Genomic DNA, 24152 nt, shown 5'->3' on the forward strand with positions numbered 1-24152 from the left:
TCTTGTATCTGCTTCCTAGTGGGTAAGGTTGGTCCAGGGTCTTGTGCAGGCCTCCTGGTGCCTCCTCACTGCTTAGGTAGAGCTGGCACTTATCCCTCTGGTGGGCAAGGCTGTGTGAAGGGGTGTGTTTAGAGGCAAGGCAGCCCAGGGCTACTTTAGGGCTACTGTCTGCTGATGAGTGGGGCTTTGTTCCCACCCTGTTGGTTCTTTAGCTTAAGGTGTTGGAGCACTGGAGCTGGCAGGTGGTTGGGTGGAGCCAGGTCTCAGTGCCAAAAGGGCAACCCCTGAGAGAGCTCACACTGATAAATATTCCTGGGGCTTCTGTGACTAATGTCTTTGCCCCCATGGTTAGCCACTGCCGACCCCTGCCTTCCCAAGAAACCCTCTAAGACCCACATGTAGGTCTGGCCCAGGCTCCAGTGGAGTCGTTGATTTTCCCTGGGTCTGTGTTTGTGAAACCTTGTTTTCGCCTTCTAAGAGCAGAGTCTGTTTCTTCCAGTCCTGTGGAGCTCCTGCACACAAGCCCTACCGGCCTTCAAAGCCAAATGCTCAAGAACTCCTCCTGATATCAGACCCCCAGCTGGGGAGCATATGGAGGTTCCCAGGCTAGGAGTTGAATCAGAGCTGTAGCCACTGGCCTATGCCACAGCCACGGTAGTGCGGGATGTGAGCCGCGTCTGCGACCAACACCACAGCTCATGGCAACCCTGGATCCTTAACCCACTGAGTGAGGCCAGGAATCAAATCCGCGTCTTTGTGGATACTAGGCGGGTTCGTTAACCACTGAGCCACAGCAGAAACTCCCGACATGCTCCAGTCTTTTTTGTCAGTGGTTATTCAGCAGTTAGTAGTGACTGTTTTTTTTCCTGAGAAGAGGTGAGCTCAAGTCCTTCTGTGCTACCACCTTGTCTCCGCTGAATCTAGAGATTTTTAATCTTTACCATTTTGTACCTTTATCTTTTTAGTTATAACATTAACATGAGACTATTACAATAAATTAAAGAATACTAGAGTATCTCTTTCCCATCTAATCTACACATCTGAGTATTGAAACATACCGATAATCTAATGAAAGAAAATTTTGATGTAATATGCAGAGTGCAATTTCTGCTTTAAGGAATCTATTTCTTTTCTATTTTCAGACTAAAATTTCTCTTTAAGAGTATAATTAGAAGAAAGGAAAAAGAATCACCTGTTGAAATATTCTACTTTAACCTGTTTTGTCCTTCTTTTATTTTAGTGTTATCCAAGATAAATTCTGTGGAATTATAAACATCTCAGTGGAGGGCCTACATGATGTTATGACGGAAGATCCTGAAACAGGAACTTATAAAGAGTAGGTGGATCATTTAATTACTTGCACTTGGACTTGGAGAGTAATTAATTATATTCTGCATTTTTTTTTACTATCACTGTATAAGCATGGTATGACAACTCTTCAATTTTGTCTTATAAGAAAAAATTTTATTTTGCTTATAATATTGTTTGATCTTGAGAAGTTTAATTTTGTTATAATGTAATCCTGAATTTGACTTCTTTGGTCCAATCATCATTTTATGATTTGATATTAGGTTTTTAAAAAATCCAAATGTATTTTTAACATATAAATTCCTCTTTTGAAATGTTTTGAATATGTTCTTTTTCTCCACTAACAATGTTCCCTTGTGCTTGAGGCGAATTACGGAAAGAAGGGAATGGGTTAGTATCCTATGTTTGTATTTGACTGGTTGAAGCAATCACTGGAATCTTTAAGATATTAGAAGGTCACATGGTACTTGACTAGTTCCAAAAGAGAATAGTTCAAATTACGGTTGATCCTCGAACAATGTGGGTATTAGGGGCACCAACCCTCTACACAGTGGAAATTCCAAGTATAACTTTACAGTTGGCCCTTTTTATCTGCATTTTCACATCTATGGATTCAAGTACCCCGTAGATCGTGTAGTACCGTAGTACATGTTTATTGAAAAAAATCCACACAGTTCAAATCCGTGTTGTTCGAGAGTCAATTTTATATTCTTCAGCAGATTAGCTAAAATCATGCTATATGGAATGCTGACAGTCTCATATTTAATTAGCTGAACTTGAAAAAAATGTTTAATCATTGTATCCTTTTGTAGTTAGAATTACCACACCTTTCCTCTTAATATTGCTATTAATAGAGGGTATGTTTCATATAGTGACAAACAAGGCATAATGGGATTCCAGACTGTTTGACTTCTCCTCAGTAATATGTTGAGCCTGCTTTCTTTGCTTTTTATAAAACCATCTATAGCAAATGGGAAAGATTGCCATTCAAATTATACTTTGTTGAAAAATATGGAAAGCAGATATGTATTCTTGAATCTTATTAGCATATATAAACGAAATATTTCTGGCATGTCTAACTTAGCTTTGGGGAACATAGGAGTTCGGATGAAATGACAGCCTTAAACTTTCATGATTACAAACCCAAAATAAACCATTCATGCAAGCAGGCAGTTTTTTAATTTTGTATTTGTTTATTTGTTTTTTGCTTCTTAGGGCTGCACCTGTGGCTAATAGGAGTTCCCAGCCTAGGGATTGAATTGGAGCTGCAGCTGCCGGTCTACACCACAGTAACAGCAATGCTGGCTCCTTTATCCAGTGAGCAAGGCCAGGGATCGAACCCACATCCTCATGGATACTAGTAGGGTTCGTAACCCTCTGAGCCACAACAGTCTCCAATTTTTTTAAAAAGTTAACATAGGGATAATGGAATATAACTGTAGATATTATATTTTTGTACATAATATGTGACAAAGTTGACAACTCTTTGCAAAATACTTAGAATATATTTAAATGTTTCTTGTTTTCTCTGGAGTATATAATTAGGGGAGGGCATGTCTCTTAAGCAGAATGAAAATGGGAGTAATGAGTAAAGGCAGTTATATGTGTTTTAAACAAAACACACAAAGAAGTAGAATTCCAGATTGTGCTTTAATAGAATGTCAGAGAAAGAAAAGGCACTGTGCATTATAGTCTCCAGGAAGGGATAAGAGTTAGGATATAGAAAGTAGAATACAATTTTAGTATGGTTTAACTGGAAGGGATGAGACTCAGGAGGTTGTTAGAAATAAAGTTTAGAAATTATTTGGTGTAGTTTTATTATTTAAAATATCAGGGTGCAGAAGCTCAGAAAACTGTAGTGACACAGCAAATTTAGGGGAAGAGTTGAGACTAGAACCAAGGTCTTCTGACTCAATGTGCCATGCTCAGCCACAAGGAAAGTTTTGATTTGGAAGAGAAAAATGTTGGAGGTAAGCAAAACAATAAGGATTCAGATGAGAAAGGCCCAAACTTGAGGGTTAGGGTACATGAGTAGCTGCAATATATAATCATTGTTTTTCTTTTCTTTACCAGAATTGTTTGGTAATTGCTTTTTACCCTGGTTTAAATCGTATCCCAGTGTGTATGTATATATACTAACCCCTTATCAAATACATAATTTACAAATATTTTTCTCACATCTCTTTATCCATTCATCTGTAGATGGACACTTAGGTTGTTTTTATATCTCTCCGCATATTTCTTTTCCTTCTTAAATTTTGAATCACTTTCCCTTTTCAGTTCCCTTCTTTTTTTCTTCCAGTTTTGAGATACAATTGAGATAAAACACTGTATAAGTTTAAAGTCTACAGCACAATTAGTTGACTTACATGCATCAAGAAATAATTGTCACAAGCAGTTTAGTGAACATCATCTCATATAGATAAATTATTAAAGCAGTAGAATAAAATTTTTTTCTTGCGATGTGAACTCTTAGGATTTACTCTCATAACAGCTTTCATATATAACATACAGCAGTGTTAATCAAATTTATCATGCTATACATTATATCCCTTGTGTTTAACTTATAACTGGTAGTTTGTCCCCTTTGACTGCTTTCTTCCAACCTCCCAACCCTCCCGCATTGCCTCTGGTAAACAGAAATCGTATCCCTTTTCTATGAGTTTATTAACTGTTTTTAAAGTATAATTGACCTACAATACTATGTTAGTTCCTGTTACACAAAAATAGTGATTCGATATTTCTGTACGTTTCAAAATGATCCCAATGATATAGTTACAATATGTCACCATACAAAGATATTACATAATTATTTACTGGATTTCCCACACTGTACATTTTATACCCATGATGCATTTCTCTTGCAACTGCAAGTTTGTACCTCCCAATTTCCCTCACTTGTTTCTTTCCACCTCCAATCCCCTCTCCTTTGGCAACCACTTGTTTGTTCTCTGTATCTGTAACTATTCCTCTTTTGTTATATTTGTCCATTTGTTTTATTTTTTAGATTCCACATGTAAGTGAAATCATGCAGTATTTGTCTTCCTCTTATTTTACTTAGCATAATGTCCTTTAGGTCAGTCCATGTTGTTGCAAATGACAAGATTTCATTCTTTTTTATGGCTGAATATTCCATTGTATGTGTATGTGCATGCACCAGAACACACACACCTCTTCTTCCTTTTTTTTTTTTTTTTTTTTAATTTGCTTTTTAGGGCTGCACCTGCAGTATATGAAGTTCCCTGGCTATGGGTCAAATCGGAGCTGCACCTGCTGGCCTATACCACAGCCACAGCAACACTAGATCCAAGCCGCGTCTGCAACCTACGTCACAGCTAATGGCAACGCTCCCCACTGAATGAGGCCAGGGATTGAACTTGCACCACTGAGCTACAGTGGGAACTTCTGACCCACACCTCTACTTTATCCATTCATCTGCCCATCGACACTTAGGGTTGCTTCTGTATCTTGGCTATTGTTAATAATCCTACACTAAACATGGAGGTACATATATCTTTATGAATTAATATTTTTCTTTAGATAAATATCCAAAAGTGGAATTGTTGATTTATGTAGTAGTACTATTTTCAATTTTTGGAGGAACCTTCATACTGTTTTCCAGTGGTTGTACCAATTTATATTTCAACCAACAGTGCACAAAGGTTCCCGTTTTGCCATAATCCTTGCCAACATTTGTTATTATTTTTTTGAGGATAGTCATTCTAACAGGTATAGGATGATATCTCATTGTGCTATTTGATTTCTGTTTCTCCAGTGATTGGTGATGTTGAGATATTTAATGCATCTATTGGCCGTCTGTATATCAGATCCACCTGTTTTTTAATCAGATTGATTTTTTGGTATTGAGTTAGATGAGTTCTTTATATATTTTAGATATTAACCCCTTATCAGATACATAATTTAAAAATATTTTCTCACATTCAGTAAGCTGCCTTTTGATTTTGTTGATGGTTTCTTTTACTCTGCAGAAGCATTTTGGTTTGTTGTAGGCCCACTTGTTTTTGTTTTAGTTGTCTTTGCTTTTGGAACAGATCCAAAAAAGTCATTACCAAGACCAATGTCATAAGTTACCACTTATGCTTTGTTCTAGGAGTTTTATTATTTCAGGCCTGTGTCCAAGTTTTTTATTTCATTTTTAGTTAATTATTTTGTGTGGTATATGGTCCAGTTTCATCTTTTTGCATGTTTCTTCATATGTTTGTATTTTAGTAGTGTTCTTATTTCATTAAACCTGGAAAATATATTAATAAGTCTTGTGATTTGCCTTCTGCTTGTCTTTGGTTAGAGTGGTTTCCCTTTTTCCCTTAAATAATATATTGTTTTTAGGCACATTGGGAAGTGAGATTGACAACCTATTGCCAAAATTTGGGAAGTAAAAGGAAGAGATTTAGCCAGTACTTCAGGAAATTTAGAGGCACCAAAGTTTATTTGAAAAAGACTCATAAATTGTGATTTTTATAGTTAGTGTAAAACACATGAGCCATGAAGGAAGTAGGGTTTTTTTGAAATAAACATGAAATGTAGGCCTTTTAAAACATTTTTTCCTCTGTTTACTTGATTCATTGACCCAGCAGGTAGCTCTCCAGAATGGAATAGAGAATATCAGAAGCAGCCTTGGTTCCTTGGTTCCTAACATTATCTCCTGTGGATTATCCTAACTTGTGTTGGTCATAATGAATTTTTTGGGGTCACTCTTCAATGCTTCCTTTATTGATCCAGTCTGCTCCATTTCTTTTTTTTTTTTTTTTTTTTTGGTCTTTTTTTTGCTATTTCTTGGACCGCTCCCGCGGCATGTGGAGTTTCCCAGGCTAGGGGTCTAATTGGAGCTGTAGCTGCCAGCCTATGCCAGAGCCACAGCAACGCGGGATCCGAGCCGCGTCTGCGACCTACACCACAGCTCACGGCAACGCCGAATCGTTAACCCACTGAGCAAGGGCAGGGATCGAACCCGCAACCTCATGGTTCCTAGTCGGATTCGTTAACCACTGCGCCACGACGGGAACTCCTTTTTTTTTTTTTTTCCAGTCTGCTCCATTTCTTAATTGAAATCCCAGAGTTTTTTTTTTTTTAATGTTTGTTTTTATTTTTTCTATTTTGGCTGCCCCACAGCATATGGAGTTCCGGAGGCAGAGATCAGATCCAAGCTGCAGTTGAGTGATCGTTAACTCACTGTGCCAGGCCAGGGATCAAACCCTTGTCCCAGCACTCCAGAAACACCACTGATCCCGTTGCACCACAGTGAGAACTCCCCCAGTTTCTTAGAGTATGGTTGATAGGGGCACTGTTCTTTTTTGATCCTCAGTTTACATCATGGGCCTTTTCTCGTCCTCCTTGGATTCCACCTCATTCCCCAAATGTACCATTTCCTTTTATACACACAGCTTGACTCATAATGTTTCTTCCCCTCGGCATGTCATGCCCTTAGACTTGCCCTGCTTGGCAAATACCTACCTCTAAGATTCCCCTCTGTACTCGCAGGAAGGATTCATTGAATCCATCTCTGTTCCTTCATGGCACTTTGTCTATACTGCTAATATACAACCTTTCATTAGTTGCCTGTATTCAGTCTAGTGGTCATAAGAGGATCTGAAGCAATGAATATGAAAAGCACATACTCATTATGACTGAAAATTATTAACACAGTATTGAAGGAATTTAAACAAGAAACCTTGAGTGGGCAAATATGTGGCATCTGGATATAAAACAGCCCTGGGCTTGCTAACTACCAGGGCACGGAGAAGCGTTAGGAATTACCTAGTTCCTATTTTTCAAGTAGAAGGAGGTAGGTGTATCAAGAGGGGGAGACTGTTTCTTGGCCTGAGGCCAGAAATGGAAAAAAAAATTTTTTTTTGGTCTTATTTTGCCTTTTTTTTCTTTTTCTTTTCTTTCTTTTTTTTTTTTTTTTTGTCTCTTTGCCATTTCTTGGGCCGCTCCCACGGCATAGGGAGGGTCCCAGGCTAGGGGTTGAGTCAGAGCTGTAGCCACCGGCCTACGCCAGAGCCACAGCAGTGCAGAATCCAAGCCGCGTCTTCGACTCACGCCACAGCTCACGGCAACGCCGGATCCTTAACCCACTGAGCAAGGCCAGGGACCGAACCTGCAACCTCATGGTTCCTAGTCGGATTCGTTAACCACCGTGCCACAACAAGAACTCCAAAAATGAGTTTTTGATATTTATATAAGGGACTGTAAAAGGATTTTCAGCTGCAAGTAAGGGAAACCCTGAGTCAACTGGCTTTAATAATGAAGAATTTGTTATTCCTACAGCAAAATAACTGCAAGTGAGAGGCTCCAAGATGAGCTCCTTATGACCTCACAATATCTTTAAAGACCAGGTTCCTTCTCTTGATCCCCTCAGCACATTAAGTGGGCTACTTTCCCTCATCATCACAAAGTAGTTCTAGGCATTACAGTTCATGGCAGTGCAGTGCCAGACAAGTAATCCTCTTTTCCTATGTCTTTTTTTTTTTTTTTTTTGCTTTTGTCTTTTGAGGGCCGCACCTGCAGCATATGGAGGTTCCCAGGCTAGGGGTCTAATCAGAGCTGTTGTCGCCGGCCTACGCGAGAGCCACAGCAACGCCATATCCGAGCCATGTCTGCGACCTACACCACAGCTCATGGCAATGCTGGATCCTTAACCCATTGAGCAAGGCCAGGGATTGAACCCACAACCTCATGCTTCCTAGTCCGATTCGTTTCCACTGTGCCATGACGGGAACTCCTCCTTATGTCTTTTTAACATCAAAGGACACTTTTCTAGAAGTCATTTCATCAAACTTCCCTTTATGTCTAATTGGATAGAATTTCTTAAACATGCTTCTGTTGAAAGCAGTATCGACCAGGAGAATAGGATTACCATGATTGCTCACTGAACTAGTGTCACTGGGGCTCCAGTCAGCTTTTTCTGGAGTGAATGGTGGCATGGAAGAGGAGGATAACCGACACGTTCAGAATTCTGTTCGGAAGGAGAGTGATTATATAAGGCAACCTAAGTGTCCACTACAGGGACCAATGGAATAATGTCACTTCTAGTTTTATTATAACATTAAGAAGTCAGTTTATATAGATTAAATGAAACGTGACCTTTAAACCAGAAATAAATTAAAAGTTTTCATATTTCATGCTAACACTATTGGTTGTACTTGGCTGGTTGGTGTTTCTTGTTAGGAAAGATTCTGAGTTGGCAGGCTAGAGTGCCTGGATATAGTAGTCAGTGAATGAGTGCAGGAAATTACAGGTGGCTGCCTATATTCACATATTAGTTGTCTCTATTTTAAACTTTTTATTATTGTATTATAATTACTATTATTACATTCATAGCCCACATGTTTTATTTTATTTGGAAATCTATTTTCATCATATCTTTTATGTAAAACATGATTCCCTGTCTTTAATCTTTGTCAGCAAAATGAGATTTGACTTTTAACTGGAGATTATCCTGCTGGAGAGAATTTCAGCTGTGGGCTTTTCAATTCTTTTTTTTTTTTTCTTCCCACTTTCCACTTTCCAGAGACCCAAATGAATGTCATTTGCAGAATGGCAAAGTAAAAATTTCCTGTTCTCTGGAAAAAAAAATATATGTGTATATTCATATCCAGAATATACCTTATTATTAGTCTAATAAATCTTTTAACTTAGGGGAAGGGAGAACTTATTTATATTTACTATACAAATAAGTTAACAGATTTTGGAATGTAATAAAAGAGTTTGATACAATATAAAGCATACTTCTGGAGTTCCTGTAGTAGCTCAGTGGTTAACAAATCCAACTAGGAACCATGAAGTTGCGGGTTTGATCCCTCACAGTGGGCTAAGGATCCAGTGTTGCCGTGAGCTATGGTGTAAGTTGCAGATGTGGCTCGGATCCCACATTGCTGTGGCTTTGGTGTAGGCCGGCAGCTACAGCTCCGATTAGACCCCTAGCCTCGGAACCTCCGTATGCCACGGGAGCGGCCCTGGAAAAGGCAAAAAGACAATAAAATAAAATAAAATAAACCATACTTCCATGGAGATCCAGATTCATTGCAATTAGAATTCAAGTCTGTAGGCTGGCTTAAAATAGTTAGTGTGAAAGAACTCCATCATATTATTCAGTTCTAAAATACAAACTAGGATCTAGCATTTTCTAGACATAACAATTTATTAAATACTTTTGTGGTTGAGGTCATTAGTCATAATTTTCCAACTTTGTGCCAGAGTTCTTTGGCCAACTAATGATAAATCAGTTTACAGTTGACCCTTGAACAATGCAGGGGTTAAGGGCACCCACCCTTTGCAAAAAACCTGAATAATGTACCCTATAGTTGGCCATCCATACCCACAGTTCTTCAGGTTCTACATCCTCAGATTCAACCAACCATGGATCATGTAGTACTGTAGTATTTACTATTGAAAGAAACCTGTGTATTACTAGATCCCTGCAGTTCAAATCCATGTTGTTGAAGAGTCAACTGTATATCCATGGATGAAAGAAAGCATTGCAGCTCCAAGAGGTTAAAGCCATGCAGTGAATTCAAGATTGAGCTCTTACTGTTTTTCAGGGCTTCTGATTTCAAGTTTAAGGTTCTTACTGCTTGATCCCACTAGGTGTACTGACTGGGTCAGAGACAGTTGTTCCCAAAATTATTTTTTTAATGGTAGGGGATAAGGAGAAAAGAATGTTCCTATCCCCAGCAAAAATAAGCCTCATCAAGCTTCTGGTGTCAGCACTTGTCTTTAACCCTGAATCAAAAGTTATTTACACACCTGAGTCAGGAATTGTCCTTCCCCTGTACTTGCCACAATACATAAGAGAAACCAGGCTTCCTTTACTATAGTTTATTGGTTAGGAACCCATGACTCTGATAAATTACTGAATTCTGTTCTAAATTAAGAACAGTGAAGTTTGTTCTATGAACTTGATTCACTACACAATATTCATATCTTGTCTCCCTGGAACCAATGTTGAATGAATAGGAAGCTATATTTCTATTATCTCTGCTAATGATCAAGAGCAGTGGTGCAGATAATCAAAATAAAATGATTTATAACTGTCCTGTAGGTACAGTGCCATCGGTGAGAAGTTCCTCATAGCATAGTAATGTCATTTGGAGCATAGAATAGATTGTGACATAATTGATAATTTTTTTTTTTTAATTTTCCCACTGTACAGCAAGGGGGTCAGGTTATCCTTACTTGATAATGTTTTAATGATGTTACTGTTTAAATTGTTGTTACTATTATGAAACATATGTAATAATCTAGATGTATGAAGAATAGTATTTAAAGGAGGATTATTAATCTTAAGTGTTGGTATCATTTTTTAGAAAGATATAAAAGGCAACACTTTGTTTTTTCAAGTCATCTATGGTTCATAAATTGTCTATAAATAAATTTCCTACAGTTTACTCTCTAAATACTTGAGCAAAATGCTCTAAATGTTTTTAGTGTGGCCCTTTTAATTTTTTTATTTATTTTTAAAAATTATGTATTTTGTTTGTTTTTTAGGGCCATACCTGCAGTATATGAAAGTTCCCAGGCTAAGGGTCACATCGGATCTGTAGCTCCTGGCCTAAGCCACAACCAAGGCAGCAGGATCTGAGTCGCACCTATGATCCTCACCTCCACTTAGGGAAATGCTGGTTCCTCAACCCACTGAGTGAGGCCAGATTACTAGTTGGGATTGTAACCTTCTGAGCCACAACGGGAACTCTTTAGTGCGGCCATTTTTAAAGTGAGATATCTTTTCATAAATAAAATTTTTAATTATAAATCTAATTTAATTTATTCAACTATTCTTCACCTACTGGTACATAGAGGCGTTTTTGTTCTCAATATTTTGATGGTTTGTTTTTAGTATGTTAATTTATTTCAAACATTTTTTAAAACTGCAGCTGTATGTTAATGTCTCATCTTGAAGAACCAAAAGTAACAGAAGATGAAGAGCCACCCACAGAACAGGATAAGAGGAAAAAGATGGTAAGATACAAAAGCAGCTAATAAAATATATGTTATTGTATTCTGGAAGTTCAGAAATATCTGGTGGTGTATTCTTCCATCTGTCCATCCATCATTCTCTGTTGCAGAATTAATGCAAGCTGAGTTTTGTAATTTGCAGTGTCCTCCTAAAAGAGATAAATTGTATTCCTAAGTACAGAGTGTTGAGTCTGACTCTTGATCTGAAATAATTATTTCTTGTCTTAGCAGAGGGTTTACACCTTTTTTTATAGAAACTGTGTGACCCACAAACCTTATTTAAGTTGTAATGCTAATTATTCTGTTTTGAGGAGATTGACTGAAATTTCTTTATTCCCTGTTATTTCACGAGTCTTGGAATGATTTTTTTCTGAAATGTATTACAAGGTTTTATAAAAATGCCTTTAAATTAACTGCTAAATCATTTTGAAAAACCATAGCTCTCTCTACAGGAATCTGATAAGGAAAAGAAACAAAAATAGGAAATATCTAAAATCTCTTCCTTTTAAAATTTTTTATAGGAGTTCCCGTCGTGGTTCAGTGGTTAACAAATCTGACTAGGAACAGTGAGGTTGTGGGTTTGATCCCTGGCCTCACTCAGTGGGTTAAGGATCTGGCGTTGCCATGAGCTGTGGTGTAGGTCGCAGATGAAGCTCGGATCCCTTGTTGCTGTGGCTGTGGTGTAGGCCGGCAGCTACAGCTCCAATTAGACCCCTAGTCTGGGAACCCTCCATATGCTGCGGGAGTGGCCGGAGAAAATACAAAAAAAAAAAAAAGACAATAAAATTATTTATAATCATGAAATTTTAAATATGTTGACACATGAATATAAAATGTAAAATGTAGGTAAACCTTTTCTCTTGGAATCTCCTCTGGTCTCCTGACCTCACTGGTTATGAGCTGCATTGTGCCTTCTGTCCTTATTTGCAATTGAGAAAAAACTATCTACCTCAAAAGTAGAATAAATAAATTAATATATAAAATGGTTATGAGATAATGCTGAGCTCCAAGTATGACTGTGTATTAGCTATCATTTTGTTAGTCTACTCATGATATTTACTCTTTGAATTATCCCACATTAACCCTCAGGGCTTCTTCCTCATTGTATAGCTAACACTACACTGCTCTGACAGCCTTCTTTTAAACTGTGTTTGAGTTTAATCCATTTTATTTGGCTTTTATGCTAGATATCATCTGGCACTAGTGTAGAGGAAAGGACGGTATCAAGAATTTGTAAAACCTGAATTCCAGTCCTGTTTGTACTGTTAATTGTAACTTAAGTAAGTCACATTGTCTCTTGAGAACTGTTTCCTTATCTGAGAAGTGAGGGGGAAATTGGGTGAATGAATTCCCAGGGCCTAGGAGCTAAAAATTATTATTTTTTTTAGCTCTTAATATCACTCCTTTCCTTCCCCAGTGTATAGTGCCCTAGTGAAGTTTTCATGAGTATACCTCTGGAAGTATTTATCCCATGAAATGAAACTGCTATGTGATATCATAACTACATAGAAAATGTATTTTTTTTTCTTAGAGTGATGATACCCTTTTGGTATAACAGTTATTTCCCCCTCTTTCACCTCTACTTTTCTAAGCCTTGAATATATCATTGGTATTATAGAAAAATATGATACCACTCTTCTTAATAAGGTTCTGATCTTGTGAATGAATAATAGATATTCTGCTTCTTTTTGGGCATGAGCTTTTGTGCACATTGTAGTGATATAGTTAATCTGGTAGATCTAACTATTGCAAATCTCCCCCAATTTTTTTTTTCATTCCATATAGAATCCTAAGATCATATAGTAGTAGTTTTAATTCTAACTTTATTTTGAAGGTAAGTGGCATATTATCTCAAAGAATAGTGTAAGAACAATAGTTTTAGAAATAACACTTAAAATTCTTTAATTTAGTTTTGTGACCCTAAATTTTGAGAGATCACTATTTTATCATTATTGTTCCATTTTAGATAGTATTGATTTATAAAACATTTCATTTTCTTAAATGGCTGATTTTATTTGAAATCAGTCACCAGTGGTTATTTGATGTAAAATTAAATAACTATTAATACTGTCATCTCTACTAAGCTTTTCATTGCCTTAGACTTAAGGCTTAGTTGTAGGCTGATGATACTGTGGCATTTATGATTAATGCTGGAATTATGTAGCTTAGCCTTGAATAAATCTAATTATGAATACAGTGCTAATTTTCCAGTAACAAACAAAATTAGTTTCATTGTATCTTCAGGGTTATAAGAATAAATTATATGCTTTCTTTTCATAATTATATCATCATTCTTGTATTGTTTTTAACATTAGAACATTTTTGAAAACTAGCTAGGTGTGTCTTGGTTGTATTTTCAAAGGGAAGTGTTTGCTGGTAGATGATTATGAATTATTATTTAAAAGAAAAACCAATCTAGCATCAAAAGTTTTTTTTCTCTTTTTTTTTTAGGGCCATACCTGTAGCCTATGGAGGTTCCCTGGCTAGGGAGGCAGTCGGAACTGTAGCCACCGCCTACACCACAGCCACAGCAATGCGGGATCTGAGCCATGTCTGCAACCTACACCACAGCTCATGGCAACGCCGGATCCTTAACCCATTGAACAAGGCCAGGGATGGAACCGGTGTCCTTATGGATACTAGTTGGGTTAGTTAACCACTGAGCCATGACGGGAGCTCCTGATTTACTTGCTTTTATTGTTGTCTCAAAGTGGTCCCTAAAATGTGTGGTGGTGTCTTCATTTCAGGAGGTGCTTTGGTAGAGGAAAGCACTGGTGATCGTAATTCAAAAAGATGGATGATTAATATTATACCAAGTATGCCAGATGATTTTCCATAAGTTTATGAGAATTCTTTATATTTCATCTTAAATAAGGATAAAATTGCCATTTAGGAAAGCTATTTAGGAAAGCCAGACTTTTGATCTCTTTTGTGCTTTTTTTATCCAGCGCTTCACTGCACTATCCATTTGGGGGGAAATAATTCTGTGGAGATTGAACACAGCTCAAGTGTTTCATTTCATTTCTAAGTTTCCTCTCTGTCCGGTATATTCCAGTAGTAGGATGATAATTTCATGACTTCTATAAAGAATTCAGCTAATACATTAATATTTTAAGTTGCTTACAATTTCTTTATTGTGGAATGTGACATACTGGGCATAAGTTGAAATTTCTCAAATTGTAGTTTTTGAATGTATTAATGCTTTCTGGCAACTTTTTGCTGTTAGTGAATGCAAATTCATGTGTCTGACAATACCACACAATATCAAAACATTGGAGTTTGGAACAAGGAAAGGTTTATTGCAGGGCCATGCAAGGAGACAGATGGCTCATGCCTTTAAAAACGGAACTCCTTAAAGGCTTTCAGCAAAGTCTTTTATAGGAAAGGTGAGGGAGGGGTGTGGTTTGTTGTTGCAAACTTCTTGGTGTTGGATCCTTTGTTCTTGCAGCTGTCCATGTAGGTCAGGTTACTAATGTTCCTGCAAACTTCCATCAAAACAAATGTTATTCTCTGTTCTGTAACTTTTTATCTAAAGATGTAATGTACAAGAAAAGGGGAGGGGAAGCATTAAATTCTGTCTCCATGTCTCCTTCAGGCTTTTAACACTTAACAAATACCATAAGCAGAGTGGACAAATCCATAAGCAAAGCTACATCGTTACCTCTCATTTTACTTGTTCAAGGTTCCAAGCATCAACTTTCACCCTCCAAGGTTTAGGTCTTGGCTAAGAGGAGGGGAGCCCTATGCGAGCTGTTTACCTTGCCTGTGCGTATTCATCTAGCACCTGTGTAGGTCCTCACACCAGTGCCCAGGCCTGACTGAACAGACGGATGTCAACTGGCAGTACCCTCCAGGCCAGCTGTCATCACTAAGGGAGCAAGGTGCCTAGACCCAGCCAGCCTTCAGGCTCCTCAGGCTGTGCAGATGTCATCCAGGTCCCATGGACTGTGGGAGATTGCCACTGCCATTAGGTTGTGGAGATGGGCCTGGGCCTGGCCACTGGCCAGCCACAGTGAGGGCTCTGGAGCTCTGCAGGACACAGCTTTCAGCCTTTTCCCGGGCCCTCCAGATCTACCTGCCAGAGGCCAGAGAGCCTGTAGGAGAAGACCTCAATCTGCTTGTCACTGCACTCCATGCCACGAGGACCCCTGGGAGACTCACTGTTGGTACAGAGAGACCTCTTACTGCCCTGCACTAGTGGTCTTAATGCTGATAGCATGCACTAACAGCCACAGGCCTGCACCACCCCATTACAGTAATACCTGCTAAGAAAGCACTTTTTTATTTTTATTTTTTAATTGAAGTATAGTTGATACACAGGTTTCAGGTATACAACAAAGTGAATCAGTTTTTTATATATATATATACACGTACGTGTGTGTGTGTGTATAGGCCCCTATACAGTAGGTCCTTATTTATCTATTTTATATTCAGTAGTTTATATCTGTTAATCTCAAATTCCAAATTTACTCCTCCTCCCTCTTTCCCCTTTGGTAACCATAAACTTGTTTTCTCTGTCTGTGAGTCTCTTTAGGAAATAAGTTGATTTGTACCATTTTTTTAGATTCCACATATAAGTGATATCATATGATATTTGTCTTTCTCTGACTTAATTGATATAATATGATAATCTCTAGCTCATCTATATTGCTGCCAGTGACATTAATTCATTCTTTTTTATGGCCGAGTAATATTCCATTGTATAAAAATACTATACTATAATATATATAATATGTATTATTATTATAATAAATAGTAATATATAAGATACTATATACACCAAAACTTCTTTACCTATTCATCTGTCTCTGGACATTTATCTTGTTTCCATGTCTTGGGTGTTACAATAGTATTGCAGTGAACACTGAGGTACATGTATTTTTTGCTTTTTAGGGCTGCACTTGTGGCACACAGAAGCTCCCAGGCTAGGGGTCGAATTGGAGCTGCAGCTGCCAGCCTACACCACAGCCACACCAACATGGGATCCAAGCTGCCTCTGTGACCTACACCACAGCCCACCAAAGTGCCAGAGTTTTAGCCCACGGAGCAAGGCCAACAATCAAACCCTCACCCTCATGGATACCCTAGTCAGGTTTCTAATCTGCTAAGCCACAATGGGAACTCCCTACATATATTTTTTTGAGGTAGAGTTTTCTCTGGCTGTATACCCAGGTGTGGGATTGCTAGATCATATGGTAACTCTATTTTTAGTTTTTTTTTAAGAAATCTCCATACTGGTTTGGCTGTACCATTTTAAATTCCCTCCAGCAGTGAGAGTTCGCTTTTCTCCACACCCTCTTCAGCATTTATTTGTAGACTTTTCGATGATCATCATTCTGATGGTGTGAGGAGATAACCTCATTGTAGATTTGATTTGCATTTCTTTAATAATGAGTGATGTTGAACATCTTTTCATGTGCCTGTGGGCCATCGGTATGTCTTTGGAGAAATATCTATTTAAGTCTTCTGCCCATTCTTTGATTGTTTAGTTTTGTTTTTTTTTAATTGAGCTATATGAACTGTTTGTATATTTTATATATCCCTTGTTGGTCATATCGTTAGCAAATATTTTCTTCCATTCTCTAGGTTGTCTTTTTGTTGTGTTGATGGTTTCCTTTCCTGTGCAAAAGCTTTTAAGTTTAATTAGGTTCCAGTTGGTTTTTGTTGTTGTTTCCATTACTCTAGGACATGGATCCAACAAGATATTGCTGCAAATTATGTCAAAGAGTGTCCTGACCATGTTTTCCTCTTAAGAGTTTTATATTTAGGTCTTTAATCCATTTTGAGTTTATTTTTGTATATGGTGTTGGCGAATGTTCTAGTTTCATTTTTTGGCATGAGTTGGTCCAGTTTTCCCAGCACCACTTATTGAGGAGACTGTCCTTTCTCTGTTATATATTCTTCCCTCCTTTGTCATCTAGCATAAGTGCGAGTTTATTTCTGGGCTTTCTGTCCTGTTCTTTACTGTTCCATTGGTCTGTTTTTGTGCTCATAACCATATTGTTTTGATTTCTGTAGCTTTGTAGTGTAGACAGAAGTCAGGGAGCCTGATTCTTCCATCTCTGTTTTTCTTTCTTAAGATTGCTTTGGCCATTCAAGGTCATTTGTGTTTCCATACAAATTTTAAAATTATTCGTTCTGGTTCTGTGAAAAATGCCATTGGTAATTTGAGAAGACACAAATCTCCATGTTCATGGTTTGGAAGACTTAATATTGTTAAGATGCTCTTTTTACCCAAAGCAACATTAGATTCATTGCAATTCCTATCAAAATCCCAATGGCATTTCTTTCAGAAATGAAGACAATTCTGAAATCCATACGGAAGCATGAAAAACCTTGAATAACCAGCCAAAACAGTCTTGAAAAAGAACAAAGCTAGAGGCATCACACTTGCTGATTTCAAAATATATTACAAATCCACAGTAATTAAAACAGTATGGTCACTGGCATAAAGATGAACAACCTTTCTTTTTTTCTTTTTTTTTTTTTTTCATTTTTTTTAGGGCCGCCCCTGCAGCATATGGAAGTTCCCAGGCTAGGGCTCAAATTGGAGCTGTAGCTGCCAGCCTACGCCACAGCCACAGCAGCATCAGATCCAAGCCTTGACTGCAACCTACACCACAGCTCACAGCAACGCTGGATCCTTAACCCACTGAGTGAGGCCAGGGATCCAACCCGCAACCTCATGGTTCCTAGTCAGATTTGTTTCTGCTGAGCCACGACAGGAACTCCCAACCTTTCTATTTTGAAATAGTTTTAGGCTTATAGAAAAGTAGTAAAAATAGTACAGAGTGGTCTCATGGATACTGACATTGTTGACATTCCCTAATGTCAAACATCATACATTACCATTATACATTTATCAAAGCTAAGAAACCAGCTTTAGTGTATTACTATTAACTAAACTCCAGACTTTTATTTAGATTTCGTCAGTGTTCCATTGCTGCTTTTAGTTGCAGAATTCAATCCAAAATACCATCTAGTTTGGGTCTGTGTTTTAATAATTTTCTGCCTTCCCATTATTCCCAACATTTCTGTATTGTCAGTTGTGCCTTGCTATTGCTGCTTTTGTTTTCCTAGTAGCAGGTTTTTTTTCCTCTTTATATTTGTGCATATAAGCAAAACTGCATCTAAGCAAACCTGCATCTAATTCTACCAATTACAAATCTGTTGGAAAGAAGAATAAATAATTTGATTTTATAAGATTTCTGTAATGACTGATTTGTTTAAATTTGGGCGTATAATGCCAAACGATTTTGATGGTTCACCCTCAGAAGTTAATTCCTTGCCTTCTGTTGTATTCCTGGTGGTTGAGGTTGCCAAATTTATGAGCTCTGAAGTTTATCACCTGTTGCTGTCCATGTCCTCCAGCAATAACATCTTACAAAACTGCATCTTCACAAGCAGAATATTGACATTAATGAGTCACATTAATGAGTCTGTAACATTGAATACAGCACAACCCCTCAGTTGTCCTTTTGTAATTAAATCCACTTGCCTCTTGCCCATGCCCCCCACTTTGGTATTGTGAGTAGTTTCTGTTGAAACTTGGACATCTTTGGTATTATGTTATGAGACTCCAAGTCTTATTTAAACCTTTTGTTTCAGCTGGCTTCTTTTGAGAATGCTCTGGCAGGAGAAATGGGGTGGCCACTTCGATACTGCCACGGGGTGGGCAGGGGGGAAGAAGGCCATGATCCCCACTAGGCCTCCACTGATACCACCCTGGGTGAAGAAGGGGAGAGTTTAGGATTCCCACGGCATGGGGTAGGGGTGTTGAGTTGAATCCTTGTAATATCCTGGTGTGAGTGAGGGTGGGGCCAACAGTTTCTTCTGTGATGTTTAGCTGAAGTAGAACAATTATTCTCTAAAAGGTTGCTGTCTTGCTCTGTGGACCCTCTCCTTTTCCTTTGCCTAGAAAGTAGACTTTTTAATGCAGCCTTTTTTTGGTCTCTGCTCATTGGCATTCCCAGGCTGCTGGCTTCTTCAGCCCCAAATGTGGGATTTGGGAGGCAAGGAGAAAGAGCATTCAACACCATGTCATTCCTTGGGAGCTGAGCTCCCTGGTCAGTCTTCTCTGATATCTACATCTTTTAGAGTCTCTTTATGTTTGTTTATATATAATGTTCAACAGCAGCATCATCTTCCTAATTGCAGTTTATTTATTACAATAGAAAATCATTTTCTTAAGAACATACCACCTGGTAAACATAGTAGGCATTCTGTATTTTTTCACATTAAATTAGATAAATAAGTTCATTATGTTAGGTGGACATTATCTGTACAAAAGTAATAGTTTTGAAAATGTTGTTAGTGAATTCAGGCTCTCTTAATTCTAGTGACTTTAGGCAATGTTGCATTCAAAGAAATGATATCTGGATTTTTAGTGCCTACGCATCAATAATTCTTCTCTAGAGAATCATTTGGTCAGTCTGTTTCATGTATCTCTTTGAAAGAAGATATTAATAGCCATGATTAATTAATGTCTACCACAAGCCAAAACAGACATTTAATTGCTAATTTTTTTTAACTAGAAAAATTTTTTTTTGAGTTTTTTTTTTTTTTTGGTGTTTTTAGGACTGCACCCATAGAATATTGAAGTTCCTAGGGTAGGGGTCAAGTCAGAGATGCAGCCTACACCACAGTGACAGCAACACCAGATCGGAACCCCATCTATGACCTGTGTCAGAACTTGCAGCAACACCGGATCCTTAACGCCCTGAGCGAGTCCCAGGATCGAACCTGCATCCTCATGGATACTAGTCAGGTTCTTCCAACCTGCTGAGCCACAGCAGGAACTCCTTTAAAATATTTTAATGTATACAGTTGGATGTTCTGTATGTAATTTCTTCTTCCACAACTCTCCCTTCAAAAGAGATAAATATTTTAATCTTCTCATGATTGATCAATTCACTTTACAAAAATATACTGACCTAGTATTTGCCATTCTGGTGTAGGTTTTAATGTGGTGTTACTTTTCCTTTTTATTGATCTGTTGAAAATTAAAGCATGGAGATGTGTGGTAAGTTAACTTTTTACAGTTTCTTACAGCAAATTGAAACAGCATTTAAACCACACTCTTAAGCTTTGTTTCAAGGAGTTGGAGTGACTTGTCGAACATCAACTTTAAGCTCAGCTTCTTTTCATACTCATATTGTAGCAGGTTGTTTTTGATTACAAATAATTCATGATGTTTCAACAAAATTCACGTCTTCTTTAGTAAGAAGTCTGTTTCTTAGTAATTAATAGTGAACATTATTGCATGTTCCTTAAGAGAGCAAATATTTTTAAGTGTTCATCTTTCATTTCTTTGTATTTTGTAGAAAGGTATCTTTAGGCTTGTGAATGCAGGGATTGTGTCTGCAGTTCTTCTTGCTGTTCTTTTGCCCCCTAGGGTAATGGGTTTGTGAAATTACCCTTGCCTTGGATTTACCCCATGACTCTGGAATGGTCACATAATGGTTTAATTTCAAATTCATGCCTCTTATGTCCCTGGACTCTCATTTGCATTATCTACTTGTGGTCATTATTTTAAAATCTGTTTACATTGCTCAAAGGAGATCTGACTCAATCATCCCTGATTGCATCTCAGTAAAGAAAGAGAAACATTTCTCACACAGAAACTCGTGCTTTTTACTTAAAACCTTGCATCTGTTCAGCATTATTGATAATGAAAACAATGAACACTTAAAGCAATGGTTAGTAATTCTTTGGTTATAGTGATAGATATCCTAAAGAAATAATCCAAAATGTAGAGGAAAGGCTGTATATACAGTAATATGGAAAAGTGTTTGGGAAAGATTATTCAGCAAAATTATTGTTAGAATTGTATTTAAACTAGACTATGATTACTTTACCATGCCTCTAACAAAAAAAAATTATGACATAAATTGGTTTAGAATTCTTAAAATGTGTTAAAATTCTTGTGTGATAAGTGCAAAGAGCAGTACTTACTGTGTATTTATGTATGTATGTGTATCTACATGCCACGGGCACAGAAAAGAAAAGAAGCCAGAATATTTTCTGTTGTGATTAACATCTTTAGGAAGTGGATAAATAAGTTTTTAAATTTAATTATATTTCTTTTGTTTTTTAAGTATTCCAGTGGGAGAGAAGGAGCACCTGTTTGGGTTGTTAAAAATCTATCTTTATATATATTTTTCTTTATCACTCTCTCTCTGTCTTTTTAACCAGAAGCATATACATGAGTATAAACAGTGTGGCACTCCAGGATGCGGCACGGTTTCCTCTGTCAGTCCTGAGGGCCTCACTAAGCTGCCACAGTATAGTACCTGATCTTCCTACCAGGAACCCGGGATAATTGGGTTTAAATAGTTTTTGGCATGTTCTGTTCCTTTTAGGGCATGTTCTGTTCCACCAAGTTTTGATTCTTTACATGGACAAACCCTCAGCTGTTGAAAAATTGAGCTAATCAGATGACTTAAGCTCAGAGGCCCAAACTTTTTTACCATGAGGCTGCTTTAGAAACCCTTGTAAGAAGGGAGACAGAAGCACTTTTGCTGCTGCGAAAGAGATGACAAAGAGTTTAGACACTCGCACATACGAGGGACTTGTTTTGGCTCTCTGACACAGTGTGGCTCCTCTCTGTCCCGCAGCTGGCCCTGAAGGACCCTGTGCACACCGTGTCACTGCAGCAGTTCATCTACGAGAAGCTCAAGGCCCAGCAGGAGCTGCTGGGAGAGCAAGGCTTCCAGTCCCTCATGGAAACGGTGGACACGGAGATCGTCACCCAGCTACAGGAGTTTTTGCAGGGCTTCTGAGGGCACCTGACGTGTGGCTGAGGAGCCCAGCCTGCCATCTGTGTGTGAAAGCCTGCTGAGATGATGCCTGAAAGAAAGATTGGAAGACTACACTTTTTTTTTTTTTACCACAGAATTCAGCGAATAAATGTAAATCCTACATAACTAAAATCACAAACCTATTCCTCAAAACAATTTAATTTTATATTTATGAGGGGCCCTGTGTTTACTAGAGATAGATTTGACAATAGCTGCTTAGTTTCCTGTTAAGAAACTGTTACCTTTTAATCATGTACTCTTAACACCTGAGAAGAAGAAGGTTAATGTCTGAGATGTTCTTCTGCAACCAAAATTAGTTAAATTTGGCTGCCTTATCCCTTTTTTAAGCTCTTGAAACTACAAATTTGAAAAATGACAAAGCTCTTCAGATGATGCAATTAAAGGAATTTGTGCACCAAGCAAAAGTATATAAATAGTGACAAATATACATTAGGGAGTTTATCTTGCAAAGGAATTGCTTTCATCTGACATAGAAAATGTGTTTTATCAGACAAATGCTTTTATTTTCATTCTAGTAGTTTGATATGGAAGTTAGTAAAGGAATTTTTTTTCTCACTTTATTTTCAGTAATTACTTTTAGTGTTTTAATGCACATTGTGAGGCCCGCAGAAATGAACCTGTGGTACTGCAGTACCAGCTGGGAGACCTCTGATCCTGATTTAGTCCCAGTTCCTTTGTTACTCTTGGAGGCCAGGAGCCTTGTGAACACCGAGAGAAATTGGCAGCTCACAGACCCCTGTGCTCTGACATGGCTCTGACAGGCTGTTCAGCACTTACCGGCCTCAGGTTCCCCAGTGCACCAGGGCCGTGACAAATGGATTCCCCTGGAGGACCCAGCAGCAGTCCCCAGGTTACCAACACTGATGTGACAAGTCTTCCTTCCTTATTCCTCCAACATGCAGTACCAAAAAAAGGGGAAAAAGGAGAAAATAAAGCCTTACTTTGTTTTACTTGCCATTGACTGTAAGGAACCTTTAAAGCATTTTTAAGGAAATATTCAAAAGCAAGGTTGGAAAATGATCTTTCTATAGAAAGATACAGTATGTAACTGCAGGAAACCCACTGCCCCTTTGTATGTTGTAGAACCCAAAAAGTGTGGGAATATTTGATGTTTTCAGCAAGAGAAAGAAGATATGGTCCATATTAAATTTTCCAAAGATACCTCACCTTTGATTTGTCTGATTATTTTTCCTGCCCCACAAAAAATAAGCTCTCAAAGATTGCCCAGTGACTTTTAAAGGGAGGTTTTCTTTCATGCTGTGATGTTGACTCTGTTCTAGCAGGTGGCAGTGCTGTGTGTAGCAGATCTTAGTTACCTTTTTAGTTTTTCTTTTTATTTAAAGACCAGAAGCTTCTTTATTTGACTCAGTCTTTAAGACTGATCTAAGAAGAATAATTTCTTTTTTTGATTTAATTATTTTCATTTGAGACTCTCTTCCCATCAGAAATGTGCAAACATGCTCCCAGTTTTCAGTTATAGTAATATACTCACTTTCTAATTCCTGACAGATTTCATCATAGTGCTATGGCAAATATTACTTAAAAAAAAAAAAAAGCCACCTTGATAAAAAGCTTATCTCAGGGAAAGAGTTTGGTTACTTTTTTTAAACTCAGAGGTTAAAATAGGCTTTTTAACTAGTTCAGAAAAAAAAATTTCTCGTAGCTTAAATTTCTAAGTGTTCAATTAAGGCATAAAATGTAATTATTGAGTTACTGAATTCTGTTCATTAATGCAGCCTTATAGCAAACATATTTTGGGCAAACAACTCATCCAGGCCTCTGGTTGAACTGTGCCTCCTAATACAAGGTTATGACCATTTCTATTTCATAAATATACTCCTTTTCTATTTACTTTATATTCCAGAGACTTCTCCTGAGCCTCAGAAAAAGGCCCATGTGGCCAGTATTTTAAAGTTTTAATAAAAGTGCTGTCTCCTTCCTCTTCTACCAGTCACATTAGAGAAGCCGCAACATTAAATGTTAAAATATTCATGTTTTTCGTTTCCCTTGTAAAATCCTCATCTTAGATCTTTATTTTACCTATTCCTT

The 24152-nt window shown here is 37.8% G+C and overlaps 1 protein-coding gene across 14 annotated transcripts in view; it reads left to right on the forward strand.

Annotated features, from left to right (window-relative positions):
- IPO11 (importin 11) overlaps positions 1 to 24152 on the forward strand; it is an 820387-nt gene that overhangs the window by 190697 nt on the left and 605538 nt on the right. For 8 of the 14 annotated variants that reach the window (XR_014831432.1, XR_014831435.1, XR_014831431.1 and 5 more), the window contains exons 27-28: positions 1241 to 1336; positions 11202 to 11286. Coding sequence is in view for 3 of the 14 variants with exons in the window: in XM_021077043.2 (XP_020932702.1) it covers positions 1241 to 1336; positions 11202 to 11286; positions 21900 to 22064 (346 nt within the window). In the remaining 11 variants the exon portion in view is untranslated. Of the gene's footprint in view, positions 1 to 1240; positions 1337 to 11201; positions 11287 to 19860; positions 23270 to 24152 lie in introns of those variants that run through there. The other 6 variants (XR_014831429.1, XM_085002403.1, XR_014831428.1 and 3 more) reach the window with 3 other exon arrangements.

This window comes from Sus scrofa, chromosome 16, assembly GCF_054392235.1.
Source record: "Sus scrofa isolate SSC_HxYL_T2T_F1_AM1 chromosome 16, Sscrofa_HxYL_maternal_Yorkshire_Landrace_v2.0, whole genome shotgun sequence".
Lineage (NCBI taxonomy): Eukaryota > Metazoa > Chordata > Mammalia > Artiodactyla > Suidae > Sus > Sus scrofa.